The sequence below is a fragment of the Amphiura filiformis genome, chromosome 4 (genome assembly GCF_039555335.1).
Source record: "Amphiura filiformis chromosome 4, Afil_fr2py, whole genome shotgun sequence".
Taxonomy (NCBI): Eukaryota; Metazoa; Echinodermata; class Ophiuroidea; order Amphilepidida; family Amphiuridae; genus Amphiura; species Amphiura filiformis.
The window spans coordinates 29537211-29563820 of NC_092631.1; the positions used below are offsets into that span (position 1 = coordinate 29537211).

Here is a 26610-nt window from a genome sequence, read left to right on the forward strand (position 1 = left end):
CTCAAGTGGACTTTGCCTTCCACTTGTCCACCCCAGTCAAGATAAGAAGTAAGGCTGGCATTTTCGGTACCACCCAAGATTACATTACCGGGTAGGAAATACCTCCCGGGTACCAAATTCAAAAAAAAAAAAAATCATTCATGGTTGACCTAAAAAAAAGAATTTAAAAAAAACAAATTTCAAGATATTTTGTATTTTTAATATGAAAATTATAATTTGTATTCATGTCATAGTCTATTAATGATTTCAAAATGCATTGAATTTGAATGCATTTTGAAATCATTAATAGAGTATGACATGAATACAAAGTATCAATTTTCATATTTTGTTTTTAGGTCAACCATAACCATGAATGATCCTAGCATTTAGGTCTAGGTCCAGGGACACTACAAAACTTTTTAATTTTGGGTACCCGGTTACCCGCCCGAAAAATGCGCCGGGTACCGTACCCGAAAATGCCAGGCCTAATAAGAAGTGGATGAAAAATGTTTGACCCACTCGCTGAAATTCACCCCTTGCCCAATTGCCTTGCCCAAGAGGGTGTTGTGCTTGTACATTGTGGGGGGGGGTGTACGCTGAGGGCGGATGTGACCCCCTGATGAGATTTAATTTAAAATAAAACTTTGTTGAAACACAATTGAAATTGATGGAACGATTTCCTTTAGAATTGAAAATTTAGAATTGAAAATAATGTAGGCCTACCTTTAATTAAGCTCAAATCAACATCTGTAGGAAACTATAAGTCACTACCCTTACCAAAGTGTCAGGCCTGAATTAAACCTGAATTCAGCTAGCAAACAGGCCTGAAATAATGAATGAATTCAGGCCTGATACTAACCTGAAAAGGGGGCAAAATATTTAAATGAGATAAGCCAGAAATGTTAATGTCAGGCCTGAAATTTTTAACCAGAAAAATTTAACCAGAAAAAATTAGCCAGAATTTAAGCTATAATTATTAAACAGATTATTAGCCAGAAATATTACCCAGAAATGAAATCAGGCCTGATACTAACCTGAAAAAGGGCCGAAATATTTAAATGAGATAAGCCAGAAATTTTAATGTCAGGCCTGAAATTTTAGCCAGAACAAATTATCCAGAATTTTAGCTAGAATTATTTTAAAACAGAATATTAGCCAGAAATATTAAGGGCTGGGGTATGAACGTTTGGACAGTATTTATTGTGGGACATTAGAGTACATCAGACATATCGAATTGCATTCTGAATACGAAGAATGTCATTCTGATATCAAATAATTTTGATTTTTGAAATTGCAATTTAATACACATTTTATGGCAAATCATTAAAATTGATATTTTTGATATTTAACAGTACTTGAAGTAAACTTTATAAATCTGATGATTTATACTTAAAGTGTATGTAGGTGGGATAAAAAGCCGACGATCAATTGAAAATTTTGACCTTTCGTATTGAAGATATGGATTTTTTTTCCCAAAACACCAAACAAAATTAGGTCTTTTGGGAAAAAAATCCAGATCTTCAATATGAAAGGTCAAAATTTTCAATTGACCGTCGGCTTTTCCTCCCTGCTACATACACTTTAAGAATATGTCATTAGATTTATATAATTTACTTTGAGGACTGTTATATATCAAAAATTTGAAAAATATCAAATTTTTATAATTTGTCATAAAATTTGTATCATATTGTGATTTTCAAAAATGAAAATTATTTGATATCAGAAAGACATGCTTCAGATTCAGAATGCAATTCGATAGGTCTGAGGTGCTCTCATGTCCCACAAAAAATACTGTCGAAACGCAATAAACGCTCATTTTAGATTCCTTTAAAACCAGTCTTCACTCTTCTCAAATTTAGCCTCATGTTTAGATTGAAATTCCCCAATTGCCATGATCGGAATACACCAGTGGCGTAGCGTCATAGGGGCAGGGGGGCACGTGTCCCCCAATCGATTGCAAAATTTAGAAAATCCCATTGGAAAATTGCCAAAAACAACTTGTGCCCCCCATCAGACCCGCTACCCCCAATCATGGTCGGTGCCGCCCCCCCAATCAGATGACCCATGCTATGCCACTTGAATACACCTTTTATAGGATTGTGTTATCAGAACTTGCTGGATAACATTGAGTTTATTTGAACTCCAAACCTGAAAAAAAGTTTGATATTCATACTGTGCACTTGACCCTCTTTACAAATTAATGCTCTCCTTTCTCAAATGTAAGTCACAACCTTGTCAGTTTTGTTTTCAGTCTTTAACCCAGGTGAAAAGTGTTACCGATGTTCTTGGGGTGTTATGAAGTGGGTAAGGGTTATTTGGAGAGTTCAAATATGGTGAGTTGTCAATGTCATTTGAGAGTTCCAATATGGCGAGTTGTCAATTGGAGAGTTCAACTATGGCGAGTTGTCATTTGGAGAGTTCCAAAGTGACGATTTGTCACCTTGAGCATATTGGAAAAGTTTTTTTTGCAAAGTTGGGATGTGGTATGCTATGTCAATGTAATAGGAAGTTTGTATTTTGAAGTGGGGAGGGTGATTTAGAGAGTTCAAACATGTAGAGCTACCTTTAGCATATTGGAAGAGTTTATGTTTACAAACCACATCCTAATGTTACTACACAACTCTCCCAATATGCAGAAGGTGACAACTCACCATATTTGAACTCTCCGAATAACTCTTTCAATTTGGTGTAAGTGATAACTTAGTGCTCATCCTGGTGCATTGAACTCTCCAAATGACCTCCTCCTACTTCAAAGTACAAACACTCCCAATTTATGCACCAATAGAACACACCACACCCCAAGTTTACCAAACATAACACTTCAAATTTGTGAAAACTCACCACATGTAAACTCTCCAATGGCCCTCCCCCACTTCAAAGTAGAAACATCCCCAATACATCAATATTGCCCACCAAATCATCCCAACTTTAAAACCAATACAAACGTACGTACACTATGATGTACGTGACCACCTTATTTGAACTCTCCCAATGACAACTCACCATATTCGAACTCTCTAAATAACCCTCCCCACTTCAAAGTACAACATCCCCAACACATCAGCATAACACCCCAACAACATATCAGTAACACATTTTACCTGGGTCCAGCATCAACCTGCAGTATACCCACATGATTATTATAAATAAATGATACATGCATATGCATGCATGTCTGCTGAATTCAACAACCTTTTATAGGCAATGTTTCCTGGGGAAAAGACTGACAAAATATAGACTTTGAAACTTACGAACTGCTGATCTTCCTTCCACAGACATAGTTGGTATGTTCCCCATCAACTAGACACTGTTAAAAGACCCTAAAATACCCTTTAAACTGTTATTTTTTTCTAAATTTGTGTCAGTTTCTGAGGAGCCTACAGTAGTCTGCTTCCTTACAGTTGGTGAACTCTGACCTAATATCATGTGGCCATAATTAACCTGAAAAATAATTAGCCAGAATACCAAATCTGGCTAATATATAGCCAGATTTTTGATTCTGGTTAATGTTTTAACTAGAATACAAAATCTAGCTAAATATGTTAGTCAGAAAACTTTTCAAGTTAAGACTTTAGCCTGAAATTGGATTCAGGTTATGATTTCTGTTTAAAAATAACCAGAATTGAATTCTTGTTAATTTTTTAACCAGAAATTGACATTCTGGTAAATTTATTGGTCTTAGAATAATTTCTGTTTAGATTCAGGCTAAATTAACCAGAATGTTTGGTAATATTGGCAGCATCTGATGACCCTATATGAGTTCCTGTGTTACATGGCTGGATCCCGTTCTTTTTATACTGTATACTACAATAAGCAGAAAATGCCCAGGCCATTCCAGTTGCAATCCATATCCCCCTTAATCCACATAGAGAGAGATGAATTTTTCTGGGGGAGCTCAACTTTTAGAAGTTCCTATAGGCCCAGCCCCCGCACTCCATGCATCCACAGGTATTCATGCTCGTCGAAAATTTCGCAAAATAAGGGGTGTTTTCAGATGAAAAACCCGATTCGCGAAACACAAAAAAAGGGTGTTTTTAAACCATGTGTTCGCGAAATTGAAAACAGGGTATTTTCATCGAAATATGCACTTCTCTTTTACCAGAGAAGCAATTCAATAGTATTACAGGTCCTCCTACTTCCCGGTCCTATTCAATTTGAACTTTAATATGATCCTCTCTGCAGAATAAACATCAGTGAGGCTATAAAACGCCTGAGCCAGTGCAATTCGTGAATTGTACGCAGCCTACACGTTTCTGCCAGAAAAGGGTATATCAGAAATATCGTTCACATTTTATCGAAAATAGGGGTATTATGGAAGGGCAAATAATTCTTGAAATCATTAAAAAGGGGGTGTTTTTCCCCTGAAAACTTTGTGAATTGAGATGCAAAAGGGGTGTTTTTAAAGTTCACCGACAAGCATGAATACCCGCGGATGCAGGGGGTGCGGGGGCCGGGTATGTAGGCCCCTTCTTGTAAATTGATTATCCGATGCATGACCCCTTTTATTTAAAAATTTTGGAATGGGAGCTTTCCCGTGGGAATTAAGGTCATGTCTTCTATAGGGGGTGTATATTTCGACTGGAATAGCTCAATAGGTTTAGTGAACCAAATGACACCGTGAACCACACAACCAAAGGAAGAACAACTTCCCCTGCACTATATGAGCCAAAATGGTATCAATCCAGTGCCAGAGTTCAGTGACCTCATTTAAAACCATTAGCTTCAAGTTTGACCTCAAGTTACAGAGTATGAGTTTTAGTACCCAAATATTCAAAGGTCATTCTATGAATGTAGAAGCATATTGGGGTTAAGAACTGTGCCCTGATGAATGAGCATGTATTTTTTTATGATATCCTATGTGTGGTTCTGTGTGTTTACCGGCTTCATGTGATCATGTCTTTTTGAGGGAGAGTAAAATGAAAGCATAAATTGGTCACACAGCTGAATGTATGCCAAGTTCGTTGTCCTGGATACCAAAAGTTTTTCTTCTTGCCTAATGTAGTGTGACCTTGATTGGCCCCATTGTACATGTTGTATTGTTGATTCCTCTACCTGCTGCTTGTGTTATAGTGGTCTTTAATTTGATTCCGTTTGGCAGAAGTAAATATTATTGTGATTTTTGTTGCATGCCTGAAATGGTACCTGTATATTGCATGGTATTGTTTACATGACCAGACTTATACTTGTATTCAAGGGATTTGCTGCATAATTTTGTTGTATGGCCAGAGACATACAACAGCAAGCAAGATGACCAATAACTTTCAATTTCCTGAATTTTTGGAGAGTTTGTACCAATTTGTAGTTGGAAAGGAGGAGGCTGCGCTAGATATACAGGAAGAACCAAACGGAATATGTCAGCCGAGCGGTGTCGAAAAGCACAATGAAAATCGGTCCGATTCGGAGCATGAACTGCTGACTTTATTGGACATTGAGCAAGCAGAGTTGGGACGAAGCAACACAAAGTTCGGAAGACGGAGGTTCCGTACGATCCGCGGTAACAGCCGTCGACATGGGTACAACTTCCGGTTGTTTCAGAAAAATAGGGGCTTTGTGACAGATTCGGATGAGGGCGTAGTCAATGTTAACTCGGCAACGGCGAGAAAGTTTTCTAATTTCGCGTGAGTAGATTCTGGTATAGGGCTCCAGTATTATCGTAATCTACTTAATTAGTATCTCCGCTATAAAGCACCCGTTGCAAAATTTCGACACAGGTCTGTCTAAATTAAGCACAACTTGTACTTGTAACTAAATTCCACTAATGTTCTATAATCATTTTACGATTTTGACTTCAGATAAGGGGTGGTGCGATAATTATGTGTACCCCGGGGTGGTGAATTATAGGGGGCAAAGATTTTTTGGCAGGCCAAAAGGGGGGGGCAAGCATTTTTGGCAGGTTGAAAGGGGGGGGGGGGCAAGGGGGGGGGCAAGCGATTTTTGGCACAGATATTTTGGGCATCGTTTCTATATTACGCCCTAAAAAGGTGTAGGAAAACATTAGGAACATGTTCAAATATGCAACATTTCCTGCTCGCTACGCTCGCAATATATGTGAAGACAATTTAAGGTTATAAATTAGGGTTCCCCAAAATCTTAGTGTGTAAAGGGGGGGGGCAAAGATTTTTTGGCACGTCGAAAGGGGGGGGCAAAGGTTTTTTGGCACGTCGAAGGGGGGGGGCAAAGATTTTTGGCATGTTGAAAGGGGGGGCAAGCGATTTTGGCAGACCACTTTGAGAATTCACCACCCTGGGGGTACACATAATTATTGCACAGCCCCTAAATGTACAGATGTACTGTATGTACATGTAGTGTGGTCCCCCATTTGTAAGTTTCATTTCAGAATTTTTGCAATTCACAATATGTGCATATGGGCATATTCAATTTTCATACATGATTGTTTACAAAACTACATTTTGCAGAAAACCGCATTGAAATTGAACATTTAGTTCCAAAGATAAAACAGCTGAAGTGTTTCCAAAACAAAACACAGCAAAAGAAATTATTTCCTTTGTTTGGCCAGGCGGCGAATGGCATGATAGAGCCGGCAACTTGTGAAACCGCAAAGCCGTATGGCGTTTTCCATATATACTTGGTTAGTTTTGTGGGGTTCATTATCGAACCCCAACGGTTTTAGCTTGTATTTATATTATTTATTAACATAGGCCTATTTGTTTGTGATATTTCAAGCATTTTAAGATTTCAAAATAATCCCATTCAATTACACGGTTGACGATGGAAATTTACTGAATTTAGAGAATGCAATGCGACCACCACCTGGTTTGGCTGTATCTGAAAATCAATATTTCTGACTTCCGACTGATTTTGCTTGATCACATCACATATTATGAATAATTATGATGTGCCACCCCAGCAGTTGCTCTTGCAAGACCAATTTTTGACCTCCAGAGTCAATATTGCTGTTTTAACCATCATTGGATTTTCATGGCGAGTGATATGTTGAAAACGGCTCAATGAAAGATTGTGTGATGAATATAGATAGTAACTACTTGTAAATTGCTATTTTAGTGTGCATTTGTGTGTATAACATCATTATATTGACATTTAAGGGTATGGTACCTAGAATGTTTTTGCATACAATGTAGAGGGCTGGGAGAATTCACTTTATCATAATGAAAAAGTATTTAAAGAAATCAAAGATGTTTTGGGGTAAAAATTGTAGTGAATGAATGGTGACTGACGTAATAAATGCCTTGATAAAATGAATATGTTAAAAACAATTACCTAGATTATTCTCAACTTTATTATGCCAACAACAACAACAACAACAGCAATTTATAAAGCGCCAATATACAAAAAAAAACAATTGTTCAAAGGCGCTGAAAGGCAGACACAAGAATTCAAGTCTGATAGGCTTGTTGGAACAGATGGCATTTTAGCAGCTTTTTGAAAATGCTAACAGTCTGAGCATTCTTAATAGAGAGATTGCGGAGAGGCGTTCACTGAAAACGCCATACGGGTTACGTGTTTCGGCATTTTGCGGGCGACCGTCATAAATGCCGTTACGCGAAAAATCAAATACAATACATTCATGGTGGCGCTATGCGAAACAAATATACTATAGATGCCATGCATGCTTTTCTCGATTGGATCCAAACAAAGGTTTTGAACCGGTGTCCTTCACCGCAATCATGGCGCAGTCCAGTCTATTCAATCAAATGTTGTCATCAACCTATTTGATCGTAGTGCATTTGCTATGTGTGTGAGAGACGAACTGTCGCGGTAGATTGCAGTCATGCTTTTGCTGAATGCATTTGAGTAGTCATATGCACAACATCTATAAAGAGATATGAATCACCCATTCACCCTTGGGTGCATCGAACCCACATTTGTATTGGTATGCAAATACGACTGGCTGCAATCAGTCCAGTTTAGAATATAGCATCGATGTTTTCCGGGCCTTTTTTAAACGAGTATTTTTAACAGGTGTATGTCATTAGTTGTCTAAATAACGAAAAACAAGAGTTTGGTGTCGGATGGCGAAGCGAGTATGATTAGTAAAAACCTGAGTTTATACAGATTGTACGAATTTGAATCCACTGATAAGATTCTTGGACAATGTTAAATATGTGCTATGATGATTTGATGATCGAAATACACGCTTTCCTTTTTTGATTTCACATGAATTGAAGCAATGTTCGGACAATTTTCTTGTACATTAAATGTTATATTTTGACGCTATTATTCAAACCAAGGACATTTTGCTTTGACTCGATTGCAAAATTTGATTTATTTTGATCGCTGGCGAGATTATTGTAATAATCGGATTAACTACCATAGCAATAGGTGAAAACAATTTTTGAATATACCGTGCTGCACTGATACGTTCACGCGGTACCTCTTCATTGAACCATATCATGCTGATTACTTGCACCTGTAAGATTAGTATCTTTGAAAAGACCATTGTATTCAATCTATGATTGCAGACATACACAGGTGATGAGTGTAACCTGCTTGTAGTGCAGCGCAGTATGTTCAAAATTGTTTTCACCTATTGCTATTGTAATTAATCCGATTAATTACGTAACTCGCCAGCGTATAGGTCGTATTAAAACACCAAATTGGCAAATCTGAGAAATCTATTCCTTTGGGATATTTTTGGAACCCGATACTAGTATCACTATGGACCACAAGAGCATCATCCCAATGGCATAGTCCAATAATCTCAATTACATAATCACAGTGCAAAATTTGACCTCAAGTTGCAGAGTATGAGTTTTTTTGTTCATTCAATGAATGTAGAAATATATTGGGATTTTAACACACTGTTTAAGAACTGTTCCCCTAATAGATAAGCATATTGTTGATCCTAGTGTATACACATACATGGAAGACACGACCCCCCCGGGGGCACTGCAACTTTAGAGGTGACGCGTATGTAGGGCTGTTAAGACACCCTTTTTCAGCATCGCTGTCACCCATAGATCCCATATTTTTTACAAACACATGTTCTGTCACCCGAAGACCCCTTATTTTTCCATTTGATCTGTCACCCAAAGACCTTTACTTGTTCAATTTTAACAGCAACTTTCATTTATCACTGATTTTGTCACTTATTTTGATAAAACAAAGAAACTTGAAGCCATTTAGAACTAGAAATTCGATTTTCGAGGTTTCTGTTGCGTTGTTTTGGCTCTCAGCCAAAGATTCCAGTTAAAAAAAAGCCATGTTCTCACCCAATGACCCCATATGTTTTACATTTTGCTCTCACCGAATGCCCAAAATCATGCTCTCACCCACTGACCCCATATTGTTTGTATTTTGCTCTCACCAAATGCCCCTTAGTGCGCAAGTGCCAGCCCTACACCTATATCCATTTCAAATTGAAGTGCCCCCCCCCCCACCGGGACACGACCTTATCCAAAGGGCTTGTAGACTTCAATGGAGTCGCCCATTCAGGTAAAGCAATTTGAAATACATACTCCCTCTGCCCGGGGGGTACTCCCACTTTGGAAGTGACGCGTATGTAGGGTTGTTAAGACCCCCTTTTCCAGCACCGCTGTCACCCTAAGACCCCATATTTGTTATGAGCACATGCTCTTGTCACCCAAAGACCCCATAGCTGTCATTTCGATCTGGCACCCAAATACCCTTATATTTTCATTTGATCACCAACAAGTCATGTATCGCTGATTTTGTTACATTATGCTCTCACCGAAAGCCAAAAACATGCTCTCACCCAATGACCCCATATTTTGTATATTTTGCTCTCACCGAATGTCGCTTACTGCAAGTGAAAGTGCCAGCCCTACACCTATATCCATTTCATATTGAAGTGCCCCAGGTCCCTGTGCAAAAGAATAATATTTCAATGGGGTTCTGGATATCAAATGGAACAGCCCAATACGCATTCCGTGGTAGCTGCCACGGGCCAAATCAATAAATTGCTGACACACTCTATACGCTGGCGGTTACGTAATTAATCGGATTAACTACCATATCAATATGTACAAACAATTTTGAATATACCGCGCTGCACTACAAGCAGGTTGCACTCATCACCTGTCGTCAATCATATAATAGATTGAATACAATACTGCTCTTTACAAAGAGACTAATCTTACAGGTGCAAGTGATTAGCATTTCTTTGACATCTATGGTTAATGCAGAGATACTGCATGAACGTAGTAGTGCAGCGATATAATCAAATTGTTTAGTACCTATTGTTATGAAGTTAATCCGATTATACGTAACTTCGCCAGCGTATTCGCCGTCAAGTGACGTAATAATCGGATTAACTACCATAGCAATAGATAAATTCAATTTTTGAATAAATCACCCAACACTACAAGCAGGTTGCACTCATCACCTGTTTATGTCTGCAATCACAGATTGAATACAATACCGGTTTTTTCAAAGATACGGTAGCTTTTGGGCAGGATCGTAAATGGAGAAATAACCAAAAACCTGCCCGGGTGTGATTTTTTTCACAATTTGGGTTTATGCGAATTTGTGATGTTTGATACTTTTAGACCGGAATATAACTGGTATTTTGTATTTTTGAGACATTTTTCTAGGTAATTCCTACTCTCAACATTGCCAATGATATTTTTAAAGGTCGATATCTCAATTTCCAATTTTATAATACCGTAACTTACGAACTCAATATCTTCGCTTAGGAATGTCCGATTTTATTGGGGGGAAACGGCGTTGTGTAGCAAAATAACTCCATATTTAAGATATGTAAAAAGCTCAAAATTTACAACCTGCATTCAATTGGAAGCATGTTTCCTATAAGTGTTTATTAATAAAGAAACAAAACAAACTAAAACAAATTTAACAATTAGCGCTACTTTGTGTTATATTGGAATCGAAATTTTGATAAAGGACAATGTGGGGATTGTAACCATTTCTTTTAGCATTTCTTTCCTTTACACCCCCAATTTCAAACTATTAGTGGTAAGCGAAACCTATATAAAATGTAAGTCATGTAATTATCAATGAGAAAGCCTAATGTTTCCATACTCGTTAATTTAAATGTAGAATGTTTACAAAAATGTATTACCAAGAATTCATAGATAAAATGATAAAGGAAGAAAAAATAAACATTCATACATTAATGAAACTTCACTGTGTATTGCAGATTTTGAATAATTTTCTGATGGCACTTGAAAATTTGGGGTAAACTAACCGGTATTCCGATGTTTGGATGTACATGTAGTATACCGCACTAGAATACTTCACGTGTAAAATATTGACGTTGGTCTACCATGCGCTATATAGTAGGCCATATATTAATTAACCCGGGATATTTAAGGAACTTTCACCCGGAGAGAGGTCATTAGGCCTACTTTGGCAAATGTTTGGAAATGAAGGGGATGCGAGGACACCAGTTCGATACGATGGGTCTGTTGATGCGAGATTTCATACCAAAACGGTCATTGAGTGAGAAGGCAACAAAAAAGGAGACTGAAAAAATGTGGATCCCAAAGATTGTGAAACAAAATATTGACTAATGAAGTTTTAAAAAAATTGGAAGGAAAATCAAATGTTTTGAATTTGGGAAAAGAAACCTGTTCTTGCATTTAGAGTTTTTGAAATGTGTTCAGAATTCTTGAAAACGGTGTAGTATGGTGAAATTCATACAAATAATCGGGTTAGTGATTGCCCCGAGCTATCACACGATCACGTCACATGCAGTTATTGCTGATACACAATTTTGAATTTTAGGGGGTTAACGTTAACCCTTTGCATAGTTTTTATAGGGTGCGATGCTTGCTCACATGTATACTGGGTGATCAAAATTTCTTCATGCTTATAATACTTGATAACTGTATTTTAAGCTACACATAATCACAAAAACCCAGAAAGAGAACAAGGTATCTCTTCATTTTCTGTTTTACATAGAAAAAAGATACCGGTATGTAGTTACCCATAACAAGCTCGTTCGACTAATGAATGGAAATTATACAAACTACTTAATCATTTAATCGCTATATGATTGCCATCAACCTTGGTACTAAATAATCATGAATTTTAGTTTGAAAACCAACATAAAATGTGATGTGATCAAGCAAAATCAGCCGGAACTCGGAAATATTTATTTTGAGATATAGCCAAAAAAAGGAAGTTTTCATTTTGTTTCCTGTTTTGGATACTCTTTAATGCAGCAAAGTCCAATAGAAATATGTTCATTTATCCCATGATTTGACTTGATTCTGAGCTTATCTATTTCTCAAGTAAGTTATTTTCCTATTTTCCTATTTGGTTTGCCACGAGCAGTAATTTAAGACTAAGCATCCTAGTGCAATATGACAATAGACTTTTTTATTCATATCAATGAGGGGAACAATTTGAGATATATTACAGCATGATAGAACAGATATTATTTTTTGGGCCCATTATGACCTTGGACCCCTCGTGGAAAGCATAGGGGGGTATAGCAATTGAACCAATTCTAGTTTTATTCTTTGAGGTGTAAGGATGTCAACAACATTAGTTACACTGATATAGGAAAAAAGATCCTCAACAAAAAAATGGCCCCTTAGCGCCCACAGGATAGTTTGTACTAATTTGACCTCAGATGGCTTTCCAAAAATGTGGCTCTAAATGTTCACTGTACCCATGAAGTTTCATGCCAATAAGACAGCTTTTAGTCATTTGACCTCAAATTACCCCTGGGTGACCCCGTATAACCCAAAAATGACCTTCCAAAAATTTGGCTCTAAATGTTGACTGTTAATGTCCATGCAACAGTTTTTGCTAATGTGACCTCGGATGACCCCTGGATGACATCGGATGACCTGGATCCACTAACCAATAGACGAATCCAACGAGCCAAGTCATGGTCAGGATTTGGTCGGCCATCTTTGGTTTCCCGCTAGCACCAACCTGGGGTATTGAGCGCCCGATTGTGCAAATAAAAGCCGCCTTACACCTGGAGAAGATGCAAAGACGAGGAGGGTTAATAGAATAATATATACAATAGAGGTAATCTTGTCGCATCTATTCATACATAGGGCCTACTACATTATAGTCCTTTTGTTCATCCATTTGTACATCTTTGAATACATGCGACGGGATTTAATACCTGCGGAATTATCTCTATTGTATTATTCTATTAACCCTCCTCGACCTTCTCTAGGTGTAAGGCGGCTTTTATTTGCACAACTGTTGGAACTGTATTGTGTTGTAAACTTAAATCAATCTTTTGTCTACCTGTTTTCGCGGAAGGTGTAAAACGGGTGATGGAATGCAGTTGTAAAATTTCCGCCAAGGCCGAATCATTTCACATTTTGGATGCATTGTAGCCGGCGGGGACCCAACTAAAGGCTGCTAGTCAGGTGTAGGGATGCGTGTATTTGGATTCGTCTATACAATCAGGTGACCCCTAGTCTCCGAGAAAAGAGGCGGACAGATAGACACACCGAAAGACACCCCGACACACAGACAGACAAACAGACGGATTCCGGTGATTTATATAGTAAGATGAATTAGGGCGATAATTACTACTTCATACACTTTTTGAGAAGACGCAAAATTTGCTGTTATTGCCGTTTTGGGGGGGTAAGACATATCCGCAGTATATGGACTGATTAGGTAACATTTGAGTAGAGATGAATCTTACTTGTAAATGGTAGACTGAAACAGTTGCAACAATCTATGGCGACAGTTCTCTTGGACAAAGGCGTACAGGAAGATATGGCCATAAGGGATTGACAAGACAAGAAAAAAAGAAAGACAAAAAAAAGAAAGACAAGAAAAAAAGGAAAAGAAAGAAAAACGGAAAGAAAGAAAAAAAGGAAAGAAAGAAAAAAAAGGAAAGAAAGAACAAAAAAGGAACGAAAGGAAAAAGGAAAGGAAAGAAAGAAAAAAGGAAAGAAAGAAAAAAAGGAAAGAAAGAAAAAAAGGAAAGAAAGAAAAAAGGAAAGAAAGAAGAAAAACAAGAAAAAACAATACAATCTAATTAAAACAATTTGACTTTGACTTGATGACCTTAAATGACCTCCATCATGTTTTGAATCATACCAACATCACATATACTAATATTCATTCAAATTGGACAAACTTTAGAATTTTAACCTTTTTGTCCCCTGTTTAAGGCAAAACCAAATCCGAGTCAAATGACTCATTCAACCGGGTCTGGCTGTACCTCAAATGGGTCACTTGGACTCATCGACAGCAACAATGACAACTAACATCTATGTTAGTGTAAATCTGTATCGCATGACTGATCTTGGTTAGTCAACAGGATATTGACTAGAGTAAGTGTGTCAAAGTGAGTCACATAGACTCGTCAATATGAGTCCAGCGACAAAGTCAACCAGATGCGACTCATGTAGATTAGTCAATCTGTATCACATGACTCATTCAGCATAGTCAAAGGGATATTGACTAGACTAAAGTGAGTCACATGGACTCATCAATATGAGTCCAGCAAAATGACCAGGTGTGACTCATTTAGATTAGTCAATCTGTATTACATGAATCATTCAGCATAGTCAAATGATATTGACTAGACTAAGTGAGTCATGTGGAATCATCAATATGGCAAAAATGACCAGGTGTGACTCATTTAGATTAGTCAATCTGTATCACATGACTTATTTAGCATAGTCAAAAGGATATTGACTAGACTAAGTGAGTCAAGGTGAGTCATGTGGACTCATCAATATCCAGATGTTACTCATGAAGATTAGTCAATCTGTATCACATGACTTATTCATCATAGGCAAATGGATATTGACTAGACTGAGTGAGTCATGTGGACTCATCAATATTAGTCCAGCAAAAATGACCAGGTGTGACTCATTTAGATTAGTCAATCTGTATCACATGACTCATTTAGCATAGTCAAAGGGATTTTGACTAGACTAAGTGAGTCACATGCACTCATCAATATGAGTACAGAAACAATGACAACCAGATGTGACTCATCTAGGTTAGTCAATCAGTATTACATGACTCATACAGCATAGTCAAAAGTGTATTGACTACACTAAGTGAGTCAAAGTGAGTCATGTGGACTCGTCAATATGAGTGCAGCAAAATGTCACCAGATGTGACTCATGTAGATTAGTCAATCTGTATTACACGACTCATTCAGTACAATAAAACGGGATATTGACTAAACTAAGTAAGTCACATGAACTCATCAATATTAGTACCGAAACAATGACAACCAGATTCGCTCAGTATAGTCAATAGGATATTAACTAGACTAAGTGAGTCTAAGCGAGTCACATGGACCCATCAATATGAGTCCAGCAGCAATGACAATCAAATGGGACTCATCTAGATTAGTTACTAAATTACTCATTCAGCAAAAGTCAAAATGCTATTGACTAGACAAATTGAGTCATAGTGAGCATCAATTATAAGTCCGGCAACATTGATCAACCAGAGGCAACTCATAGATTAATAAAACCGTATCACATGGCTCCGGCATCAAAATGGACACATTAAAGTTAGCTTAGCAATCAATGCTAACCAAATTGGACTCATCTTGGTAAGTTGGCCTGTATCAAATGACTCCTCATGGTAATTCAGATTACATTGACTATGACATAAACTGAATTAAAAATAAGTCACATGGACTCATCAAAGTGATTTCGACAGCAATATCAAATGATCTAAGGGACCGTTCACAAACACTTGTAAGGGGGCCCTGATGCAAAAAGGGGGCACGGAAAATGTTTGACCCTCCTTCTAAATAATAAATATTATACCGAGTTGAAATTATAGGAAACAAAACCACGGATGATAGGACGCATGAAAAAACGCTATTTCACACTACTGATTTTATATTTTCTTTATAATTTTCTTCTCGCTCATCTTTAAGACCGTAGTTTTAAGAATAATTTGTAGAGTATGTGTCACTATGCTATCAAATACATTTGATGGCTATCCAACACCATTGAAATGGGTCATCATGAACTTCTCATGAGATGACTCATCTTTGTCAGTCATCATGGATTGTTTATTGACTCACTTGGCTGGGTCAAATTAGCCATAGATAGACTCACCCATATGAGTAAAGACTGGACTCATCTTTGATAGTCACACTGACTCAACGTTTTGTTGACTCATTAAAATGGGTCATTTTAGACATAACTTGACTCACCCATGTTAGTCGATGTTGGACTCATCTTTGTTAGTCATATTGACTCAATATTTTATTGACTAATTTAACTGGGTAATTTTAGACATAGCTTGACTCACCCATGTGAGTCAAGGCTGGACTCATCTTTGTTAGTCACATTGACTCTATGTCTAAAATGTTTTACTGACTCACTTAACTGGGTCATTTTAGACATAGGGCTGACACGTGTTTATGAGTCACTGTGACTGGATTTGGTTTTCAGTGCCTATATGCACCTAATGCTATAGCTATTTTGGCATTAATCTGATGATTACAACACTTAATATGCAGCAAAAAGTGAATTCTTTAGTTGTTTTCAGTAATCACATATGTTTGATCCCTACATGATCTTGAACTCAAAATCGGTTACCCATAGGCACCAGCTTATGTGTCCGTCACATCTCTGTGCCATGTAATATGTAGGAAAAGAAGCATTTTGAAGCTGTTATGTACCGGAAATACACCCTTAATGACCTTTGACCCCAAATCTATGTTTACCCTATAGGCCCCGGGTAGCTATAGCCAAATCTCATTACTGTGCCATGGAACATGTGAGAAGAAATTAACTCAACCGTGATGTTTTACCCCAATTGGGGCATGCCAAATGCAACGGCTGGGGCAGTGAAGCTTTTGCCCAAGTTTGGAAGTTTGGTTATAACTGGTCCAAAAATTAAGGATCTACAGTATATTATATATCTATCAAATGTTGACATATGAAAATGGGCGGAATGGACCAATGTCGTACCAGAATTCATGGGGTGGGGTGTCAGGGTGGCACCAAACATGGCTGAGGGGCACTTCACCTGATCGGGTGCCACAAAACGTTTACCAGCAATATTCAAATGGGTTTTATTTTTAAATAGATTGTGGGCACATGGGCACATGCCCCTGTGACGCTACGGTACTGCAATAAACAAACGAAAAAAGAAAAGAAAAGGAGAATAATACAGTATAAGTGAATTACACAGGGCAGAAATAAAGGACTAGTGGCAAATGGTGGTCATAGACCACAAACCTAGCTGGGACTTGCTGGTGTTGTGGAGGTATCTGACACCGCAAATGTTCCAAAATGTTCCCCTGGTCATGAGGTTTGTTGTCACCGAGTTTGAGCCTCGTACCTCTTACAGATGTCCAGAAAATGCAATATTTAGATTTGACCCCAGATGACCTTTGACATGACCCTGCAAAATGTTTCAAAAATGTTCCCTGGTCATCTAGTCTGTTTGAGCCCCATACCCCTTACATATATCTAGAAAATGAAATTATAAGATTTGACCCAAGATAACCTTTGACCCCTGCAAAGTGTTCCAAAATGTTCCCCTGGTCATTAATTTTGTTGTCAGCAAGTTTGAGCCCTGTACCCCTTACAGATGTCCAGGAAATGCGTTTCTAAAATTTGACCTCTGCATGACCTTTGACCTGACCCCTGCAAAATGTGCCCCTGGTCATGAGATTTGTTGTCACCGAGTTTGAGCCCCATACCCCTTACAGATGTCCAGATCATGCAATTGTAAGATTTAGCCCCTTAATCACCTTTGACCCCAATTCTGTATACAAGTTATAGGCGTATGGTATAGCCGATGCCATATATGCAAATGACATCATTGTACTATAATTATAATTTGTAGCATTAGTAGCATTTTGAAGGTATTTGGTTAAATACCGGAAATTCCCCCTTAATGACCTTTGACCCCAATTCTGTTTAGACCCTATGGGCACTGGATATAGCCGATACATATGTGCAAGTTACGTAATTGTAGGGTGTAACATGTAGGAGGAGGAGCATTTTAAAGTTTGTTGCCAGAAGAAGAAAGAAAGAAAGAAGAATCGGATAGAAAAACAGTACCTAGCTCGGGGGTTGTAAACCCCCCAGCACAACCCCCCAGCTAGATAAAAAAAAGGCTAACACAATAGACTTATTAGTATATAAAGTGTTCATACAATATTTAAATGACGGTTTGCAAAATAACATTTTACAAAATTGCTTTTCCTACAGTATCGTGACCTTTACATTCCCTAGTATTTTAATAAAATTTTATCAGAATGTTTTAACCAAAACACGTGATCATGTTTTAAACACGTGATCATGTTTGCTGAATAGTATCCATAAGCAAAACACCCTGACAGCTGTTTAACACAACGAAAAAGCAAGGCGAAAAATGGCGTTGCATGAACTTCTGTCCCCGTCCAAAAAAAATTCAACGGCAAATTTGCCGTAACACGACTTCGATCTTGCCTAAAACGCCTCTTCAAAGCTGATTTTTGGACGGCATTTTCCACACAGAAATGAATAGGTAATCTTCCCGTTCAATTAAGCGTCAAACAAAATCGAAATTTATTCACCTCTTCTGGTCTATACTAGGTCAAATTGTAACCCCCAAAATGGATTTTATTATATGTCGGACTCTACTTGCTCTATTAGGATACTTTGATTCGTTTCATAATAAGACAAACATAACATTTTTCTGCATTTTATAATGCGTCTTTTTGTCATTTTGGAACTTCATTTTTTGCTACCAACCGCAACGTAATCGCCTTACGGGAATTCCACGATTGACCAATTCACAATAGATTTCACCCTCTAGAGGGCACACTAACCTATTTTTGACTAATGTAGTTTGCCGTTCCCGTTCCCGTTTCACGTTTCACGTAAATTTCGCAATCTCTCTAATATGGATGGGAAGTTTGTTCATTCTTTTGGTCCGAAGCATGAAAAAGATCTGTCTGCGAATGACACACTATGGGTTCTGAGTTCAAGAAACTGAGGAGATGATGTTGATGACCCAGGCTGCGACAAATCGCCTGTCCGATAGCCCGGGGCAATCACATTTGTTATCGGGCAATTAAAACTCTGAAGAGCTGTGCCCGATCGGGCAAGTCTAAATTTAAACCAATTAAAGCTTGATGGTTTAAAATGGAGTATTTCTGTCCAACTTGGCGTGTTCACAGAAGTAAAAAAGCGTCAAAACAAAGTAGAAAACTTCTTGAAATGGAACTCAAATTTAGCTAGGCACTCGTATCCCACACCAGACTTGCAGACATATACATGTATATATGCTAATGAACATCATGCCGTTACGTGACGTATTGGAAGTTTGGCCAATTATAGAACCTGTTTCGTGCAAATATCATGCGGGCCATGTATTTGCATATGATTGAGATTGAGATGTACTAGTGGTTGGCGAAATACGTAAATCGCAGTGACTTTACTGACAAAATTTCACATAAAATACACATTATTTTCCACAATTAATAAACAAACAGTGAAATAATTGAATGAAATGTTCATTTTTATGCATTTCATGAATACTCATTTATTTATCAACTTAACTGAGAAAAGTATTGGATTTCCGTAAGAATGAAACTGCCAAATTCGGCACACTTACGGTACTATGCACTGGACTGCATGATGAGTACAGTATGTGACTTTGTCGACAATTGTTGCCAGGAATATGGGTTAATTTCGGGCAATTTCGGGCAACCAATTTTTGGATATTGCCTGCCCGATCGGGCAAGCTAAAAAATAAAATTTGTCGCGGCCTGTGATGACCGCAGTTGTCGACGATGCCAATTTGCTATCCCACTTCAATTTCACTCTAAATTGAAGCTACTTTTGCAAAAACCAAGTTTTTTGGCCATCGATATATCTAAATTCCAGGCCGACAAGTTTGTTTAATTATAATAGCCTAACAGCACATCCTTTGGAGATTAGGATGATTGATACTGGGGGGCATTGATGTACATGTCACTTTTCAGCAAAAAAAAATTATCCATGTTTTTGTTGGAATAATTTCAAAGTAACCATACCCTGTTGTCATCATCAGAGGTGTGATACTGGTAAATGATTAATGTGTGACCTTTACTTCCTGACAATGTCTTTTTTTCCTTTTGGAAGGTGTTTGTAGAAGTGAAGTGTCATAATTTTGGGAAAGTTCTCTGCACCCCTCCCTATGAAGGGTAGGGTTAATTTGGGACCATTCACAAACACTTCTAAAGGGGGGGCCTGATGCATAAAGCAATATTCACATATATTTTTCAGGTCCCCTTTTGGACCTAAATTTATTTAAAGGGCCCACCCTTTTGGCTGTGAAAAATGTACGTCAACCCCATAGAAATAGCGTAAACTCATGTTCTACATGTACATGAAATTAAGGTTATTTTTCCCTTCCGAGGGATACAAATTTTCAGGGCCCCCCTTTCTGCATCAGCCCCCCCCATTACAAGTGTTTGTGAATGGTCCCTTAGTCTCTTTCTTGATGAAAATTGCCTCACTCACTTTTCTTGCCAAGTTTTTCTTCTCTGTAGAGCACTTCGACGTTGTCAGTGTCAGCATAGTGTCCTGTGCATGTGTGTGCTCTTCTATTGCTGATGTATTTAAGGGGGTGTCAGCAATATGTTCTTTTAAAGTCGTTCTTCTAAAACTTGCATCGTTTCTCCAACAATGGAAGTATTAAATTCCATGCTCCAGTGTATAATTTAATTTATTGCAATCTCCACATGGAATGCGATGCACCACTCAAAAAAAAAATTCATCGCTCCATGGTATCTTTGAGTGCAACTTGATAAAGGGTTTGATGTGGTATGAAGACAGTAGAGACATTGTAGTTACTGACACTCCTTTGATTTTTTCTGAACTTGATCTTCAACGTAGGGGAATAACACTTAAAGGTTTTCTTTGTTAAAAGAGGAGTCTGCAACATTGTGAGATTGATCGCTCTTAGTTTTCTTGACTTGAGCATGTTTGAAACTCCAATCTGCAAGCTGCAACTTTTACTGTAAGGCCTATTAGTTGATGTGATCTGATTGTGATGATTCACTATAGCAGCGAAATTACAGCGCTTTGAATCCTTCGAGACCTGGAAAACATGGAAAAAGGCACTACATAAATCCGAAATTTATTTAATGATGAATCGGAATAGAATGGTAAGTAGACGGTTTCAATTCTGTGCGGCTGTGCCCATGGTGAGTGATCATTTAGCTCACATTGCAATGTTTCAGTTAATTGGTAGATGAAGTACGCCGAGTCAAGATCACACACACTATGAACAGGGTTGCCAAAACCTGCAATTTGGTAGCCCATTTGGGTGACTCTTGAAGATTTTGACCATTTCCTGTTTTGTTTATTTCAAAGTCTAAACTTTTCAACATTGGACCTAGGATTGGTCTGATATGTGACAGACCCCCCAAGAAAAACCAATTGTAATGCAGAACCACTTAAGCCCCTACCCCACCCAAGAAAAATTGGGTGACTTTCCGATGTTTTGACTTGTGATTTGGACTGCTAATTGTTGGTAACCCAGCCTACATAACAATGCATATGAAACTAGGCCTACGTGAAATACTTGACAGGAAAGGAAAACAACTTGTGCTTTTGTGTTTTGATGGAAATTATATTTTTAAAGGATGTGGGATGTGACGTGCATCATCACTGAGAGTTAGATTTAGGTGTAAAATACTAAGTAACTGATTACATGTATTAACATTGCTTCCCCGTTATAAAGGAACACTCCAAAAGTTACTTTTGTGATGTGGCACAACTAAACACTATACTTTCATACATGGAAGAGTAATTTTCATGTCCCATGCAACTTCATTTTCAAAATGCACTTTATTTGGCTACCAATATGCATGTTCTCACTTGAAACTATAGACCCTGAAGACGTGGACCAAGCCCGTTTTTCAGCCTCACATTTTTTTTCAAAAACTAATAATAAACAAATGGACACAAAATTTTTTAAAGCATAGTTTTGCAGGGCGCTTCGCCCCCTTTTGACCCGGTCCATGAGGGGCTCTGTCCCTTCAAATCCTGCTGGGGGATTCACCCCGAAACCCCCAATTTAGGCTGCATCACTTTCAAATTTGTTCCAACTGGCCTAACATGGACAGTCATCTGCAGGATAGCTTTGAAGCTCCTGAACAAAAAGACAAGATATAGTCTTCAAATATGTACCAAATTAATTAATTGTAGTATGGTAACTCAACTCTCATCCATTAGTGCATTATTATCATTTATAAAGTAATGAAATATTGTGTTCTGCGCCACCATGCAAGCATGATGGTATTACCAGTGGTCCATTTCATTAAACTTTTAACCCTTCGTAACTCAGGTAACCATCCGTAAAGTTTAGAATACCCAATACTAGACGTAAATATACAAAGGGTTCCTGTAGTAAATCCCTATTACTTACGAAGGGGATCATTTGTAAGTATGTTTAGTGGAATGAAACTTATGACTTGTCATATGTTACGAATGATTTTGAGACTTAAGAAGCTTTGTAGAGTTTAGTGAAATGGACCATGGGCTTAGAAAATGCAGGTTACAAATAGTGGACCTTAGAATCCCTTTAATCCATTGACAAGTTCCTATGATGACCTATAAAAGTAAAAAGCAGGATGTCCATTCAACCAGTCCACATCATACCAACAGACACAGTTCAGTTCAGTTTTGCTCTCTGTGCAAAACTGGTAAACATAAGCGCAGACATGATATATCACGGGTATGAGACTCATCTTCTGTAAGATCACAGATAATACTATAGTTTTGAATGTGTGGTTTAAAGAACTTTTGCTAGTGAGAGGAGGTTATTTTGAGCTTTTCTGCCTGAAGTAAAAAGTTATTAGGCCATAGGTCAAAGTCAAGTGACCAGATGATGTCATTACTATACAGAAATGATTTCTTTATAGCCCTCCCAGAATCCTTTGCAACATGATTGCCTTGTTTCATCAAATGATACTCACATTCCCGCTCACATTATTACTCGCATTGCTTTGCACAGGTTACCTTTGTTTTCATTTTGAGAATACACTGGCTAACATGGGTCCATGAGCAGTAAACTTAGATTTCTTTTTGACATGGGGGGGGGGATGGAGTTGTCAATATATAGTCAATCCAGCGCCTTTTGGCGACAGAATAAGTTTATGGTACAATTATGCGTGCGAAGCGCCGAAAATTTTACTATTTCAAGCTAAACTGATGAAATATGGTGTAAAAAGTAAAATAAATGCGCTGCGTGAAAAGTTGCACTTTTGGGGCTAAAATGGGCTAAAATGGGCAAATATGGGGTTAATTTGGTCAGAAACCCATTATCAGGCATCAACATTGGGGGGATGATTGTATGGACCATCCCCCCTGGCAAAATATTGGGGGGATAAATCCCCCCATCCCCCCGGGATCTAAGCCTATGTCCATGAGAGTAATCACTCTCTACTGCTCTCCTTAAATCTGATATAGGAGAATGATTTTTAGCTCTCCTTAGTTGACCATTCTCTCCTTACATTCTATGGTAAATGCCCGGGTAAATGCTCTAAACAGCTCTCCTTGAAGGCTCCAGAAGAGCTATTTAATGCTCTCCAGCAAATTCTAAAAGACAGTCAGTCCTTGCCATAGTCAAGAAATAATATTTTGCAAGATCTGGATGTGCTCTGTTGATCGATCTACATTTTGTCACTATCGACCCATGTTGCACGTGCACTAGATAGCAAATCAGTACAGGAAATTAAAATGGGAGAAATGCATTATGGGAAGTGTAAGATATCTTTGCAGAAATGGTGAATGGAAAGCAGTTGTGCTTTTAAAGTCATCTGTATGATCCAGATCCGGCCAAACATGTTATCCTGTTCAAACTTATGCCACACACAAATTACATACGATGTTTGTCATGTACATTGGTTATTGAATGTTTTGAAAGATGGAGTTAAACTTTGGGGATTATTTCATAAACCTGTTCCAATTGGTGTTGACAGTTGATGACTCGTTTGAGTCGCTTCAAAGGATTCAGGAAGATACTGTAAAATTAACTCATAGTCATAATGAGGAAACAGATGAAAATTCTTCCTTGGTTGAGATCGAGAGTGAGGCTGGAGACAAACTTGCATCTTCTTTACCAGCTCCAAGCCGATTGCAGTATTTTATGAACTTGTTCCATTCGGTATTAGCGGATGATGATTTGCATCAAGGATTAAGGAGGATGCTGACCCACCTTGTAGTCATGGTGATGAAGCAGACAAGATTTCTTCATTACACCATGAGGCTGAAGACAAACTTGCATCTTTACGGACTCCTAGCCGATTGCGGAGACACGGAGCAGTAAGACACTGGCATCGCTATCAGAGGCGCACACGACCGCGTGGATTTCAAAGAAATGCTAATCGTTGCCCGTGCAAATACCGTTTCAAGACTTTCAGGAAGCCAGAATTGGAAAGAAGTCGCATGAAATCCAGATATGAGGACCAGTTGCATGAAGATGCTAATACTTTAGTACGGACATTCTCAAATGTTTTGTGAGTTGAGTCAGTTGGCAATCTATTTTATCAAGAGGTTATATAGTGCCAGAATGCCCTATCAGCAATAGCTGCCTTATACTAGACATTTGACAATATCTGCATTCTATATTGTACATGACACGGGGCCGCTATTGCTCATAGGGCCAACTGCACTAAATTCTTAGTCGTCATGTGCATTATGGTGGAATTAAAACTGGTATATAGCGGGGTATAAGGTCCTAATTGCTTTTAAACTTAGTCAAACAAAGCTAAATTCTAGCAAATTTGTAGCATGATAGGCTATTTGAGTAGATAGTATGATTCCAACTGAAAGCCTATAAGGCAAACAAATAACATATACATGTATGCCTATATCCGAGTATAGACTAAACATGGACCTTACAGAATTTAAGGAGTCACTTTTTTGGCAACACTTGGGTATAAAAGTGCTTTCCTTTCAGCGATTTTAGCACCGGGTTTTCAGTGGAAACCAATGTGCCCAGTTGGGTGCATTTAGGTGAAAATCTACAGTGGTAGGGTATTCTAAAAGAATTCCCATGTAGGCAAAAGTGCCCTTAAAAATACCCAATTTGGACAAATTTTGGTGCTTTTTGTGAAAAATTGGTATAGGCCTACTGATGGGTTGCAAAAACAGCAAAAAGTAGGTATCATAGAGAAAGTCAGCATCTGAAAGTCTGCATGGCACGTCTCCGTACAAAGTTTTTAGAAGAACCCACTCCTGATGAACATAATTGGTACCTTCTTTTGCTTTTGTTGTCTCTATGTACCTTGCCCAAGGAGAAAAAGAAAGGTTTTATAGCTGTGGTGTTTGTGCACTGTGAGGCCAACCACCCCGCCAATCACAAGCCACCGTGATAAACTGAAGCTCTCCTAAAGCTCCAAGAATGCCTTTAATATATCTCCATTAGCCAAGCTGGACCTGATGACCTATTTTAGTAGAATTCCAGTCACCAGCTCACCTCATACCAAAGACACAGTTCAGTTAACATGTGCAAAACTGGTAAACATAAGCTCAGACGTGTGTATCCTGGGTATGAAACTCATCATCAAAGATCACAGATAACAGGTGTGAATGTGTGATAAGGAATGTTGGCCAGTGAGAAGAGGCTTTTCTGCCTCAAGTAAAATGTAGATATGTAGGAGTAGGCCATAGATAAATGCAGGCTGTGCTTCTGAATGCAAGTGTCTGTGCTACTTACTTCATCTCTATCAGTCAGAGGGGTAACTGTTCAAAACTTTGGCATACATATTGGAGCTAGCTTTGTTCCTGCTGGATGTCTTGCATTATGTAAGGTGGATGCTTTGAAAAATGGATTTATTGGTTTTGGATTTCATAAACTTGTTCCAAACACTGTTAGCAGATGGTGACTTGCATCAGAAGAATGAGGATGCTACAAATGTACCGCTCACAAGTCTCAGTCATAGCGAAGAAACAGGCGATGATTCTTCGTTGCACGAGAGCGAGGCTGGAGATACAGTTGCGCCATTATTTTTACTGACTACAAACCGATTGCAGAGACACGGAGCCGTGAGATATCAGGGACACGGATTTCAAAGAACTCATGATCGTCATTTCAAGACTTTTAGGGCGGCACGAAGGAGAAGTGGCGAGAAATCTTTGTGTAGATTTGAGGATGAGTTACATAAAGATGTTAATATATATGCAAGGAGATTCTCAAATGCTTTGTGAGTTTGGTTACGATTCGTTATTCTGAAGGGTCATTATTCTGAAGGTTGATAACTCCAAAAGTTTTTTTTCCAAAGGGTCAATTAATACTTCAAAGGTTCATTATTCTGAAGGGTCAATACTTCAAAGGCTTATTGCTTCAAAGGGGCGAAAGGATCATTACTCCAAATTTACAGTAAGGCTTGTTATTCCGAAGGGATGACTGAAGAAGTTATGGTAAGCAGTGGCAGAACTATATTTTTCTTACCCCCTGAGTTTTGCCCCCCCCCCCCTTTTAAGACAAAAACCCCAAAATTACGTAAATTTCCACTATAGGCCCTACAGTAAGGATTGTTATTCCTAAGAAGCGTTATCCTGAGATTCGGAGTAATGGCCATGAGTACCTGTAATGAACCTTCGGAGTATTGGAAGTGTGGAACTATGAATCTCCAGAGAAATGAACCTTCGGAATAACATTAAACGTTATTTTAAATTTGGAAGTAATTACCCTTGGAAATAATGACCCTTCAAAATAGTTATGTCTTGGCATAACAGTTCTTCGGAATAACAACACAACCCATGAGTT

The 26610-nt window shown here is 38.2% G+C and overlaps 1 protein-coding gene across 5 annotated transcripts in view; it reads left to right on the top strand.

Moving 5' to 3' along the window:
* Nucleotides 1-26610, top strand: part of LOC140150778 (protein unc-13 homolog D-like) — a 106862-nt gene that overhangs the window by 11175 nt on the left and 69077 nt on the right. For 2 of the 5 annotated variants that reach the window (XM_072172894.1, XM_072172889.1), the window contains exon 1: nucleotides 5121-5597. The exons of 1 other annotated variant lie outside the window; for it this stretch is intronic. In XM_072172894.1, the coding sequence (XP_072028995.1) occupies nucleotides 5227-5597 (371 nt within the window). In that variant the 5' untranslated portion in view covers nucleotides 5121-5226. Of the gene's footprint in view, nucleotides 1-5117; nucleotides 5598-26610 lie in introns of those variants that run through there. 2 more of the 5 variants (XM_072172892.1, XM_072172890.1) reach the window with 2 other exon arrangements.